Raw genomic sequence first — 14242 nt, forward strand, 5'->3', positions numbered from 1 at the left:
ACTACTACTCCTCCCACAAATCTACTACTCACTCCTACACACTACTTCTCCCTCCAAATTACTACCCCTCATTCCACGCTACTACTCCCTTGTACAAAGAGAGGGACCATTACAAGGTTAGAGCTAAACTGCCTTCAAGTCAGCTTGATCAAATAGCTCCGGCAAAGGAGACACGTGGTAACATGGACCCGATGCTACCAGAGAAAATCAAAAAGGGTTTTGGGTCACTTATTGCCCACGCTACAGACTCAAAATTATTAATTTGTTATATGCGTCAATTATCAAGATCAAAAAGAATATGTCTTCTCTTGTATATGTATTTGAATCATCTTGTAATGAACATTTGCAGCAAACACATGTTTCGACCCATAAAAGTCATCTTCAGGGTAATTCAAATATGATTCTCATATCCTTTGTTAGGACTAGCACATGAATATAAATATAAATCTGTGTTTTTCTCACTTGGGATCGTTTTTTTGCTCCCTCGGGTTGCAGGCCGTAAAACGCCCTGTTTATTGAATAGTTGTCAAAATGAACTTATATTTATCCCACTTCCACTCTTGCATCTGACTCTCCCTCTGACTCTGTCCTTGCTAACCTTCACCTCTCCATCTCCAACACCCTTGACATTCTTGCCCCTGTCATGAGTATCCGCCTGAAGCCTGTAATGGCTGGTATGACACCGATCTAGCAAACATGAAACGTAAGTGCAGAATTGCTGAACAGAAGTGGCAGATCTCAGGTTCATCCTCTGGCAAACTGGCCTGTCGCCTGCTCCAAAGGCACTATCGTATCCGCTCCAATAAGAGGGTCCACATCCAAGCCTGCATCTCTGGAGCCTCCAACAACACGGCTGAACTTTTAAAAATCTGCAAGGAACTCGCCAATCCACATGCTGTCTCCACTTCTCTCCTTCCTTCCCAGGCTCTCTGCACTGCCCTGGCCTCCCATTTCACATCTACAACTCAGGACATCATGTCCTCACTCTCCAGCACCCTCACTTCCACTCCTGCTCCTGCTCTCCTGCCTGCCTTGGCCTCCCTCCCTCCACCACTCGCACTCTTCGCCCTCCTGCCTATAACACCTGATGCAGTCTCTAAAATTGTGCGATCTATGAAGGTCTCATCCAAACAGGTGCCCCCTGCTCTTCTTCAACCATTAAGGACAACATCTCCTCTCTCGCTGCAGCTCTTTCTGATTTCTGTAACCATTGCTTTTCCACTGGCTCTTTCCCTCAATCCCTCAAGCACTCCCTTGTGCACCCTCTCCTAAAAAAGCGGTTTGCTGACCCTTCCTGTCTCGCTTACTACTGCCCTATCTTTACCACCCCCTTCCCGGCTAAACTCTTGGAGAAGTTGTCCTCCCCCAATTGATCCTTCATACTGAACCTGTGGGTTGTCTCCATGACCATCAATCCGGATTCCGGGCATCCAGAGGCACAGAAACTGCTCTCCTGCGCACCCGTGAAGACATGCTCACAAATCTTGACTCTAACTCTCCTGCTGTTCTCATCCGCCTCGATCTCTCCTCTGCTTTTGATACGGTCAACCATTCTATCCTCATAAAACGGCTCTGTGATACACTTGGCATCACAGCCCGGGCACTGGATTGGCTTGACCTCCTGCCTCACTAACCGCCCTTCTCAGTTGCAGCTGGGCCCTTTCTCCTCCACCTCTTCACTCTCTACCTGCGGCTCCATCCTATTGCCATGACTCTTCAATATCTATCGTGCCCCTTTTGCTCACCTGATCCCCTCCTTCTCTCCTCATTTCCAGTGTTATTCTGATGACACACAGCTTTCCTTCAAACTTCCCTACACTACCTCCTCCTCTTCCTCTTCTCTCATCCCTGATTACCTGACCGCTATCCAGACATGGCATGCAGCTAGCAACCTCTGTCTTAATGCCAGTAAGACTGAAATCTTTCTTATCAGGACACCGGCACCCTGTTTCCCTCCTACCGTCTGATGGCCCTGCTTCAGCCCTCTACCCTCACCGTCCTGTGAGGCCCAAAACCTAGGGGTTATCTTCTATTCCTCTATCTCCTTCACCCCTCACATCTTGGACCTTGCCAAGAAGGCCCACTTCCAGCTTCATCTCCTTCGAGGCATTTCCCCTTTTCTCACCTTTCCCCAGAAGCTCAATGTCTCCAGAGCTCTGCTCCTCGCCAGGCTGGACTACTCCAACAGCCTCTTCCTCAATCTCCCACTTTCCTCCCTATGCCGCCTTCAGCTAATCCAGAATAGGGCCGCAAGACTCCTCCTTTGCCTCTCCAGCCATAAAATCTCTCCACTGGCTCCTGGTGGCCACAAGCATCAAATTCAAGAACCTCTGCAACATCCACAAGGCTTTTTGGGGCCTGGACCATGCTATCTTCAACTCTCTCTCCCAAAATACATCCTTGCTAGAGCCCTCCGCTCCTCTAACTGCAACTCACTGCTTGTCAAATGCTTCTCCAAGCAGAGAGTGGGGGGAAGGATTCTCTCTTCGGCTGGTGCCTCTCTCTGGAACTGCCTCCCTGCCCCTCTCAGACTTGAGCCGGACCTCCTTACGTTCCGGAAACTCCTCAAAACTCTGCTTTTCTCTACCTCTTTCCCTCTATCCCTTCCCTGATAATAACCCCACTGCCGCTGAGACTGGCGGCCTGGACCTGGCCTCTGCCCATTTGACACCAGCACCCTTCTCCCCCTAGCACTGCCCTTGTGGGCCCCCTACTTGGCGGTTTGCAACCCACCCATGGGATTCTTCCGCCCTCGCACTTAGCCAGCGGCCTTCTCCCCTGGTGCCCCTCAGAACTTTCCTTGTGGAGTCTCACCAGCACTTGCCCTCTCCTTGCCCCCTCCCGGCCCTCCCTTCCCTACCTCCTGCACTTCTCTCCACTGCACTTACACATCCGAATGTCACAAGGCCTAGTAGGACCACGATTGTATATTACTATTTTGTTATTATTATTACTCCCCTTGTTCCCCCTCCGTCCCTGACTCTGCTTTGTGGCACCTGGAAACACCATTTTGTTATATAGGCGCCTAACAAATGCTCAATACATTTTTAAAATGCTGCTTGCTGGTTTCCCGTTTTGGTGGTTTGTCACTAGAGAAAGACAAAGACACGGACAAGCATCTTGACTAGGACGTATGGGAAGAGACAAAGGTGGACTGCTCAGAAACAAACCGGCACTGGGGCGAGGACAGGAATTGGAACTTGCTGAACTGTCATCACCCCCCCCCTTAGTCCTCCCACCCCATAAAAAGAAGGGTTGTACTCTCCTCTTGACAAGTTCGGATGACTGACCTTGTCAAATGGTATTTTAAATACCAATTTTTTTTAAATACTACCTAATTGCAGTTTGCAAATAACCCCTATTTACTTCATGCAGACATTTCTATGCACTCTATGCCTTGCAAACGGAGGTATTTAAAGTGCAATTTGTAACAAGGCCCTCAGTCTTGAAGCTACTTACATAAAATTCACTGGCATCTACTTTTACTTGATTCAGGCCTAGGGGGCTTCAAAGGAAGTAGTTCTCAGATGATCTGCATAAAAGCACGGATGCTCCAATGGGAAACTTCCTTTGGAAAACGCTCTGTGAATCAGGCCCACACTATCCACCATGTCCTACATTTTTGCAAATCATTTTCAGTGCACATGATAATTTACATTTGTGATCTAATCTACATCCAACATACAATAAGACCATTAAAAGACACACTAGGCAACCATTTCAAACCCATAAAAAGTGGATACTTGAATTATCCACTGGCAGTCCATTGGGAGAAAAACACATCAGAAGACAGTGGGAAAAGAAGGGTTTGTTTTGGCATAAGCCAGTGTACTACTGGCTCTCAGCGGTAGTATTAAGCAATTCTAACCGAGTCACAAAATGGCTGCAACAAGAACTTTTGGAATACAGTGCAAGACTGATTAATTATTCAGTACAGCAATTATATGGTGATAAAATGCAGTAATGAGTTTGATAATAATTGTGCCAAACAATACCCCACATAGTTAGAAAATGCAATAACGAGACGGATAATAATTCATTTATAAATACAAAGTGCCATCAACACATGTATCTTGACAACTAACGAATTAGATAATGTGATGTTATTTTCTACTCCTTTTTTTCCATGTTGACTGTTGGCAGGACGTCATTTGGGGGTTGCCAGGGGTAGCAACCGCTACCCATAACGCCCCCACCCCCCGACACCCTCTGCTACCCCTAGACTTGTCCTTGCTACTCCTGGGCCACTGGACAAAGGTGGTTGTAAATGCAGCTAAAGGTTCCCCCGCCTTTTTCACCTTGAATCTCTATCCCTTTAGCTGGAGAAATAACAGAGATGCAGGAAATACCATGAAGCCGCCATCACTTACAGGTTGGCAATCCATTAGTGAAGCATGCCTGAATGGTTGGGTTCTGAGGAGGGACTGTCTGTGCAGCTCATACCCAGTACTGTAGCAACAGGTAGGGTATGGGGGCTTGGTCTAGCTAGCTGGGAATGGGTAAGAGCAGCCTGGAGTACTCAGTGACAGCACAGCATGAACGCAAATCTCATCAGTGTTTCTCGTTGTCTGCTTTGCACATCCAGTGAGCGACTGGGCCTATGATGAGAGGGATGTGCCCCAGTGGCTTCTGCCATCAATCCTGCCTGGGCACTGTGTGACCTGACCCAGATCTGCCAGAGCTGCAGCACAGGCACACTGTAGAAAGACGCACAGTGAGATAATTAATTTGCATGAACTTGCCCCCCGCCTTTGAAGTAAACCATCTGTTGCCTCCCTCAAGCAAAACAATATATATTTGAAAGGATAGCTCAGGGGCAACACACTTGCTTTGGGAACAAGAGGGTGCAGTGCAACATGGGTTCAGTTTTCCAATGCTTGGAAGCTGGAGGAGGCTGGTATTAAACCAGATATAAAGGACCAAAGAAAATAATAAAATGGGCCTTTTCTAGGGGTGATGTCATGGAGCTGCTGCTGCTAATTACATCTAAACATTTTTAAAAAACTGCAATTACTATGACGTACAACACATCCTTCCCCTCTAGCTCCCATCTAACAAAACTAACTGGGGGTTACTTACCAAATAAGCAAAACAGAAAGGTGATGTCTGCCAGACCATGTTTTTTTCTGGTTGGACTCGTGTTGGTCAGTTGCTGTTTCCAGTCTGTGGCCATGCACTTGGCAGGCACTGGATGGCTGCACTTTGGGGTTTAAACCTCTTCGAGATGCTCTGTCTGTTTACAGGTTAGCCTGAGTGATGTACAATAGTCCATGTTGTTGTGTTGGACGTCTGCTTACATTCACAATAATTTCATAGCATGGTCCTATAAACACTGATATTAACGCTATGGTGATCCATTCTTGTACGAAATGTATAACATATTACAGTGATATCGTTACCATATCTTTTCTTAGTGTACTGAGGAACAATGCTATGTGATGCCACTTTCTCTTTTGTCAAGGGTTGAAAGGTTGTTCCCGTGATGTCACCTAGGGGTGGGGTCAAATGACATCACTTCCTGTGATGTCATCAGTGGTCAAAGGTCATGTGATGTCCCTTTCGCTAGCCCAGGCATGTTGGTGAAATGACGTCCCTGACTGTTGGATTATGTGAAATTTCAAGGTAGAAGCAATATTAATATTCCCTTCTTTGCAAATGTTCTAGTACTACGATCACAGAAATGATATTTTCTACTAGTCCTTCATGAAGTGTACAGAAATTGTGGACCATAAAAGGGACACATAGGTGCTCATTTTCGTTGAGTCGTAACGTAAATTGAATGCATATAAGTCCTGCATAATTTCATTTTCAACCATTTGCATGGTGGAGTGGAGGCACGGATTGTAAATTACGATTCTGCCTTTCCCTTCCACTCCGCCTTGCATTTTCATGCTGGCGCGAATGCTATAAATTCCTGTGGAATCCGCCTACTTTTTACACCAGCAAAGGTCAGGCGGATTCCGTAGTAAACACTGCCTGCCATGAGTACATGATAGTTTACTCATTTTGCGTGGCGGTATGGAAAAGGGTGGCCTAATAGCAAGAATTACACTTTTTTTACTCTCCACGTTTGCAATCTACTGTATACACGTTGAAATGTAGGTGGAGGAGACCTACGTATGCACAAGTGTAACAGGTCCCCTGCACGTAATTTACAAAGAGCTAAAAATTGAGCTCCAACGGGGGGTCATCTTAAAACATATGCTAATTGCATGCAGGGGACCACCAACGCTTGCACTTACGTATTCCTGGTCACCTTCATGCAATTTAAACATTCCGAAAGTGAACTGTAATTGTGAAGAGTAAAAACAAGGCAGCATCACCTTTACTCTTCACTTTTGTGCTCCACTCTAAGAGAAATAAAACACTGCCTGAAAATACGCTTTGCAGGTGTTTTTTAATAATGCAATCTGATGGAATCTGCCTGCTTACTAATAGGTGATAATGTGAGGCGTATTCCATTGGAAACCATTCATTTTACACCTGCATGAAAATATACTGCAGGCTTAAAACTAAGTGCTCACCTGAGATGGGGGAGAAAGCAAAGAGGACATGCTATCTCAAAGCAGAGATGCTATCTCAAAGAGGAGATGCTATTTCAAAGAGGAGATGCTATTTCAAAGCAGAGATGCTATATCAAAGCAGAGATGCTTTTTCAAAGTGGAGATGCTATCTCAAAGAGGAGATGCTATGTCAGCTGTGTCAAAGCCGAGATGCTATCTCAAAGAGGAGATGCTATCTCAAAGCAGAGATGCTATATCAAAGCAGAGATGCTTTTTCAAAGTGGAGATGCTATCTCAAAGAGGAGATGCTATCTCAATGTGGAGATGTTATCTCAAAGTAGAGAGGCTATCTTAAAGAGGAGATGCTATCTCAAAGTGGAGATGCTATCTCAAAGCAGAGATGTTATCTCAAAGTGGAGATGCTATCTCAAAGCGGAGATGTTATCTCAAAGCGGAGATGCTATCTCAAAGTGGAGATGCTATGTCAAAGAGGAACTGCTATGTCAAAGCGGAGATGTTATCTCAAAGCAGAGATGCTATCTCAAAGCGGAGATGCTATCTCAAAGCGGAGATGTTATCTAAAAGTGGAGATGCTATCTCAAAGAGGAGATGCTATGTCAGCTGTGTCAAAGCCGAGATGCTATCTCAAAGAGGAGATGCTATCTCAAAGCAGAGATGCTATATCAAAGCAGAGATGCTTTTTCAAAGTGGAGATGCTATCTCAAAGAGGAGATGCTATCTCAATGTGGAGATGTTATCTCAAAGTAGAGATGCTATCTTAAAGAGGAGATGCTATCTCAAAGTGGAGATGCTATCTCAAAGCAGAGATGTTATCTCAAAGTGGAGATGCTATCTCAAAGCGGAGATGTTATCTCAAAGCGGAGATGCTATCTCAAAGTGGAGATGCTATGTCAAAGAGGAACTGCTATGTCAAAGCGGAGATGTTATCTCAAAGCAGAGATGCTATCTCAAAGAGGAGATGCTATCTCAAAGCGGAGATGTTATCTAAAAGTGGAGATGCTATCTCAAAGCGGAGATGTTATCTCAAAGCGGAGATGTTATCTCAAAGCAGGCATGTTATCTCAAAGGGAAGATGCTATCTAAAAGGCAAGATGTTATCTCAAAGAGGAAATGCTATCTCAAAACGGAGATGTTATCTCAAAGAGGAGATGCATTCTCTGCTTTGCTGCCCCCATATGCCTCAGGACGGCAGGAAAATAGGCCAATGTGAAAATTAAAGCATAAAGCAATTTTACGCTTTCATTTTCCACTTCACTCACTACAAAATAGGCCCCATAGTTCCAAATGAATGTTAATGCTTTATTTGTTTGACAAGCTTGCGATTCTTAAGAAGTTTTTCATTAGTTTTGTCTTTGTAGCAATTGACATGAGGACATAAACTTCTAGGTGCTACGGAGCGCAGCTATTCTTCATCATTGTGAGATTGGACATTAAAAAAAATATTTCTCATAATGTACTTTGGTGATCTTTCGCTTTGACAAATAATATTCTATGCATCCGGTTTTAAATAGTCCTATTGAAGTTTTGTCACAACATGAAATAACAATAAGTGATGTTCATTTTTGTTTTAGTTATTTTGATGGTCTTCTACTGATTATACGGATCTGTGTGATCACTGAGACTAAAAAATACTGAATGCCAAAATATTGTATTTTCTTTTCATTGATTGGCGCAGTTATATGCCGGGGAGATCCCCTCAACACTGCAGTTCCCTCCATTATTCCCCTTAGATAATTGATTAACCTTACCCACCCCCACATAAAACTGCGCTGAAATTCGGAAACAGACCAGAGGCATTTTCGCATTCAGTATTTTTGTACTTGCAGTAAACGATTGATACCAAATAAACCGCCTAGAGAAAGCGCAGAAGAAACGAGCAATGGTTGGCACAAGACAAACATGGGCTTTCTAAGAATTGTTTATTTTCAGTTGGTGATATTCCATACCTGATGGCAGACTTTTATTTTTACTTTGTTAGCGCACCATTCTTCTTTGTAATTAAAATACCTATTTCGCTGATTTGAACGCTGCTGACAGATGCACCTTACTTTTATTTGATTTATAGTAAGCACAACCTGGCTGCACATGGCGCACTAACCAGGGCAATAGAATATACTACTATGACAGGACTATTTAAAAGTCAAACTGCAAAAGTGAGTATTGGGAACAATATAGGTTGTGTTAGTTACCCACAGCTGTTGGCAAGCCGTTGCACTAGCAGAACCCCCTTTTAGCAAGCTAGTGGAAGTATAACAATGTCATTGTAGGTGAGTAGTATTTTGCAAGGGCATGAACCGATGGTTGAAACGCTTAAGCGGATAAGTGCAGCCACCACCAGCGTCAACCAGCCAAGGTCTAGTGAGATAGGCTATCCTTTAGGGTGAACAGCCAGAACAATGGGGCATTGGTTGGAAGCATATTCAGTGACAGGCTCTCTCACCTCTAGCAGCTATTCAGAGGCATTGAGAACATTGGAGGACTTCCACGGCACATGCAGGATCGGATTGGTGATGTGAGAGTGGGTGGATATCTCAAGACTGATCAGGAACATGCTCTGGTGTTTTGAGTGAAAAAGCTGAATGTAACAGAACCTCATTAGGTGCACCCCCAGACGTGCCACTGGCAAACCCCAGGTGGAGGTCCTGTGGATGATGCGGTTGCTGAGGGTTTAGAGTGACGTTACTAGATGTTCAGGGTGAAGGTGCTGTGCTTTCAGGTGGGGGTGCTTGATCTTCTGGGGAGGGGAGTGTGCTTAGTGTTCAAGGGCTTGGAGCTGGGCTTCCAAAGGGAAGATACAGGGTTTCAGACAAGCAGGTTAAGTGCTCACTTGAGGGATCTGTGTGCAATCTGCAGTCTGATTCTGACAGGCAAACCCAATCTTTTATGCTTCTGAAGAAGATAATTGAGCGCCATTGAGTTGTGTAAATATGACATCTATGATCACAGCAGTTAGAAAATGGAGGCACCTGGTATCAACAGCTATATGAAAATGTGATGATTTTTTAAATTGTGAAAGGTCAGCTGAGTAAGGGATTCATGTTGCACATGCCAGTTGTTTAGGATAATGGTACTTGACGCTTCAACTCTCATCATGTGTTTCTCCCCAAGGTGTGCCACCGGTGAAGCCTGGCAGGAGATCATGCTGGCGAGCCTGCCTGGGAAGCGATGTGACCCTGAGTCAGACTTCGGACCGGGCGAAGAGTTCACCTGTGGAAGTAACTTTGCCATTGTCTACTTCATCAGCTTCTTCATGCTCTGCGCCTTTCTGGTGAGAATGGTTACTAGGCTCTTAGGTCATCACCATGCAAGAGGTGCCCAATGCCTCACTGACTCATGTTACACTGCCCAGGAGGGGGCGGAAGTAAACCTCACCGACTAATCCTCACTGTCTAGTGTCTCACTCACTAAACAGAACTTAGCAGTTATCTTGTCCTAGCATGGTAACATTGGCCTAGGCTCCAGATACTCAGGCCGAGTTCCTGCTTTAAAACTTGGTCACGACCAGCACATATTCCAAAACCATATATCGACCAACCTTAGGATATTTATTTAAATATAAAAGGTTTTGGACCTGTTAGACGGTTCCAAGTCGTAATATCATTCTAGTTATTATTGTACAGCTTTCACAAGTCACAAAAACAAAGACCTTATACAAGTTTATTTACTGCTCATCCCTCAGAATTTAGCGTGATAAGATGAAGTATCACGCCTCCTTTGTGTACCCCTCGTCAATAGATACTGGTGTGAACACACAGAGTTTTCGTGCACACAGAATCTCAGTCTGTGAAGAGGCTTGTAAAGACTCTGCGCACACGCCACAAAATGTCTTCTGGAACTAAAGAGAATTTACTGTGAAAATCCTGGCCTCCCTGTTAAGGATTTGCCTTCAGTGGAGGTCCCACTAACTCCAGAGTATTCCTTTCAGACCAAACAAACACATTTGTAGTTGGATGCCTGGGTGGCTCCAAAAAACATGTGTTCATATTGAATATAAACTCATACAAACTGTTTAACTATGCAAAAAGGACAAGTAATTAGGGCCCTTTCAAGGTTGTTGCAAAATACATTTTTTAGGCTAAATCAAATACATTTCTCTATGGGCCACAAGCAAATCAAATACACGTTTACTTGCATCCCTAAACGAACACAAATGTATTAATGCTCAAATAGACCCAATACCTGTCTTAGACCCATGAAAGCTTTGGGCCCTTTTGCGCACTCAACTCAGTCAATTGGAAAGAGCTATATTAACATTGGAAATTGGACACATAGATCACAACGGGATAAGACATGCCAAGCCTTCAAGCACTTTCAACCAAGATTCTAGGAGTAGAGTATATAATAGTAAATAATACCAGTGCTAAAATATGTCAGGGAAGACTTTTAGGTGTGCAGGAAAATAAATCGCCGCCATGGCGACGTTTGGCAAGGTGATATGATCACATAGAACCCTGAAAATGAGTCCTGGCCATTACAGGTGCTTTGTTTGAGATTTCTGTGTGACACATGGGACAGGCAGGATGTTGAGCCAATGCCCTTATGTATCCTTGTTATGAAATTAACCAATGCAATGGATTGCCATTGGCTCCATCCGAAGATTTTGCACACTTCTGAAGTTGTTCTGCATGCTACACAATGGTGGTGCTAAAAAGGTAGAGTTGCAGTTTTTGGAGGACCACACGACAGCCAAACATTCAGGTTGCACACATAGGTAATTGCAGTCCCTTGTTATAGATTTAAGGAGTAGGACACAGTTGGTCTTTGTAATGTAATGTAATGTAAATGTAATGTAATGTATAAGGATTTATTGAGTGCAACCAAGGCCAAAATGGCATGTAGGTGCCAAAAGCAGAAAAAGAGGCAAACGAATTACAACCCCTCCTCAAAACCACAAAGTCTTGAGAGCCTTCAGAACACGCGAGTGATCCGAAATCTCCTGCAAGTATACTGGTAGTGAATTCCACAATGTAGGGGCCAAAACCAAAATGTAATGCCCCCCTGCTCGAGCTTTACAAAAGCGTGGAACTTGCTGCAGATTTAGAGGCAGAATGCAGGGGGCAAAGAGGTGTTTAACAAGTAGGTTTTGACTGAAGAAAAGTCATCCGGTGAGAAAATAAGCATTGCACAGTACCTTAAACTTTATATGTTCAAGTCTGTCTCCACTCAACCTGCTCAGTGTCACAATAGTTCCTTCCTCACTCCAGAAGGAGCAGTTTGCACCATACATGGTCAGTATGGATCTGGGTTATCCATCAATGTTACAGCACAAACTGCATACGTTATCAGCATTTTTCTGGCCATCAAATGTCCACAGTGCTGAACTGTTTTAGGGGTTGGTGCTTATGCTGTAGATCAGTAGGTGGCACTTCAAAGTAAGTGCAGTGTGGTTCAAAATGTCTGTAGCACCATACTGTTCCGAGGTTTCTGGGTTAACGGGGGGAAGGCCAGGCAGGCATGATCTCCACAGTTGCTTGCAAGAGTTTTTGATTACTCTGACCCACTACATGTCCAAGGCAAGTGACAAAGTTCAGGGAAAATTGATTGCCTTCGGCTGTAATTGTAGGGCCTGTCTGCCTAGTACTGCTGAGAGCTGCCGTAAGAGTCCTGGGGTGCAATTGACTATTTTGATTAACTACAGTCTAGAGAACATTGTTCCAGCACTGTCAGTAGGAGTTGGAAAATCATAGGGGCTGGAAAATCATAGGGCTTTTTTTAACTGAAGGCAACCTTAGAGTTTCCTTTAGCAATGTCCCAAACACAAATCTTATTAAGCCTGGCCTCAGCTAGGAAGTTTAGTGACTTCTCAAAATCGCCAAGCCGCTTGTGTTTTTGTAGATGGGCCTGTCAAAACGCTTCTCTTCGGGGGAGTGGAGAAAATATACAATGCAGTTCAAAACAGTTACAGATTAAATGGAGGAATGCCAAAAGCACACCCATTCAAAAGAAAAATAATTTAATGAGTTGCATGTTCAGCTCCGAAGAAGGGTCCAACTATCTCACTTAATGGGGCCTGCAAACTACAAGGGACAAAACCTGCAACAGTATCCCAAGTCGTGAAGGACCTTTAATAGAATGCAAATGTTGTCAAACTGGTTTAGCGTCTTATGGCTAATAAGCATCCACAGTGAAGGTCTGCAACAAAAGTTCTTAAACGAAGAATACGGCTAAAGCCACGTCTATGCAGTGTAACTGCTCAAAAGACACGGACTTGTGATGTCATTCATTAGTGGACAAAAATAGAATACACAACCAATTTGTATTTTTGTATATATTTCTATTAGATTCATAGAGTCCTTTTGCCAAAGAAGAAAGAAAGTGTTCTCGAAAACTTGAGCGAAAGAGAGAGAATGATAGTGGAGACCTAACAGACAGAGGCGGCAGATTCCAGTGCGTAGGGACAAAAAGTTAAAACAAGCGGAAACTAGAGTGAGCACAGAGAGGCACAGGAAATGCAAGAAGAAAGTTAGATTGAGTTTGTCTATAGATTGAGGCAAGAAAACAAAGATAGGGGATAGGCAAGGCCATGAATACACACAAAATATCAGAGCAGTGGACGAGCACCAGGTGGGAGAAACTAGTAGTGGTAGAGGAGATTGGAAAGGAGTAGAAAATAAGAAAAAGGTCAGAGAAATTGAGTCTTAGGTTCTCTGAAAGTGGATTGAGAAGAGATGAGATTTTAGTGCCCCACTGAACAGAAGCAGATCACAGGAAGATCTAATTGAACCGGTACAAGGTTCCACATTTTAGGTCTGAGCCACGAGAAGGCTCAATTAGCAGTTGTGGCTTTCTTGGTATGGAGGGTGTCTAGTTGTGCTGTGTGTGCTTCGGGATCTGCCTGTGATATGAAGCATCTCCTTGAGGCCTTTCCAGGTAAATCATTTTGTATGTGAGGCATCCAATTTTAAAGGTAATGCTGGCATTTAGAGTAAAACTGTGTCACTCTGATAGGATGTAATGATGCGAGACAGCTTTATGCAAGATGTCAGTAATGTGGGGTTGAAGGGATAGATTCTGGTCGAACGTGAAGCCTAGAGATTTGGCAGATGTGGGGAACTTGAGTCAATGATACGTGTCACTCTTGACTTATGATTCAACAATCTTTATTTTAATTAACAAAACGGTGACGATTAGGGTTGGATAAATGCCTCCTAGGTACTAGAGGAAACTCTACAACTAAAGATGGATTTCTGAAAACAATGTGTCACGGTAGGTAAAACGATATGGTGATTCCTCAGTGCTCCGGGGTTCCCTAGTGAAAAAACAAAAATGTTCAAAACCTATTCTAATATGTCCTCACCCTTCCAGGGATGTCCTTCGTCTAATAAAGAAAAACTGCACATGATATGGCTAACAGAATGGTCCCAATCCTACCCTTACTGAATCTTTAGCCTTTCCGGCCACCCTCTGCTAATAACCTAAACGTTCCAAGGATTTGGCCAAAGAAACATTTCTAAAACCTATTCTGCAAAGTCCATCCCTATTTGAATATGAAAAAAAACGACCAACTCGTACCGTAGCTCTCTCATGGTTTGACATCCCCTCCAGGACCTTAGATTTTCAGGATTCTTGACAGGTCCCCCTGAATCATTCGTCCCCTATCACCCTTTATATTGGGGTTCCTTCATTGTATCTAGAGTGCATAATTTACAACAGGCCGTTCTTGTAGGCCCTTGGGTACAGCGTCCATAATAGGCCTCACTCATAATCCTCGGGTTGCA

At 44.0% G+C, this 14242-nt stretch overlaps 1 protein-coding gene across 4 annotated transcripts in view; it reads left to right on the top strand.

The window, feature by feature from the left end:
* CACNA1F (calcium voltage-gated channel subunit alpha1 F) overlaps positions 1-14242 on the top strand; it is a 1137291-nt gene that overhangs the window by 956400 nt on the left and 166649 nt on the right. For all 4 annotated transcript variants that reach the window (XM_069645269.1, XM_069645268.1, XM_069645267.1 and 1 more), the window contains one exon: positions 9633-9792. In XM_069645269.1, coding sequence (XP_069501370.1) covers positions 9633-9792 — 160 coding nt within the window. The remainder of the gene's footprint in view (positions 1-9632; positions 9793-14242) is intronic.

The sequence above is a fragment of the Ambystoma mexicanum genome, chromosome 2p (assembly GCF_040938575.1).
Source record: "Ambystoma mexicanum isolate Mex_15411 chromosome 2p, UKY_AmexF1_1, whole genome shotgun sequence".
Taxonomy (NCBI): Eukaryota; Metazoa; Chordata; class Amphibia; order Caudata; family Ambystomatidae; genus Ambystoma; species Ambystoma mexicanum.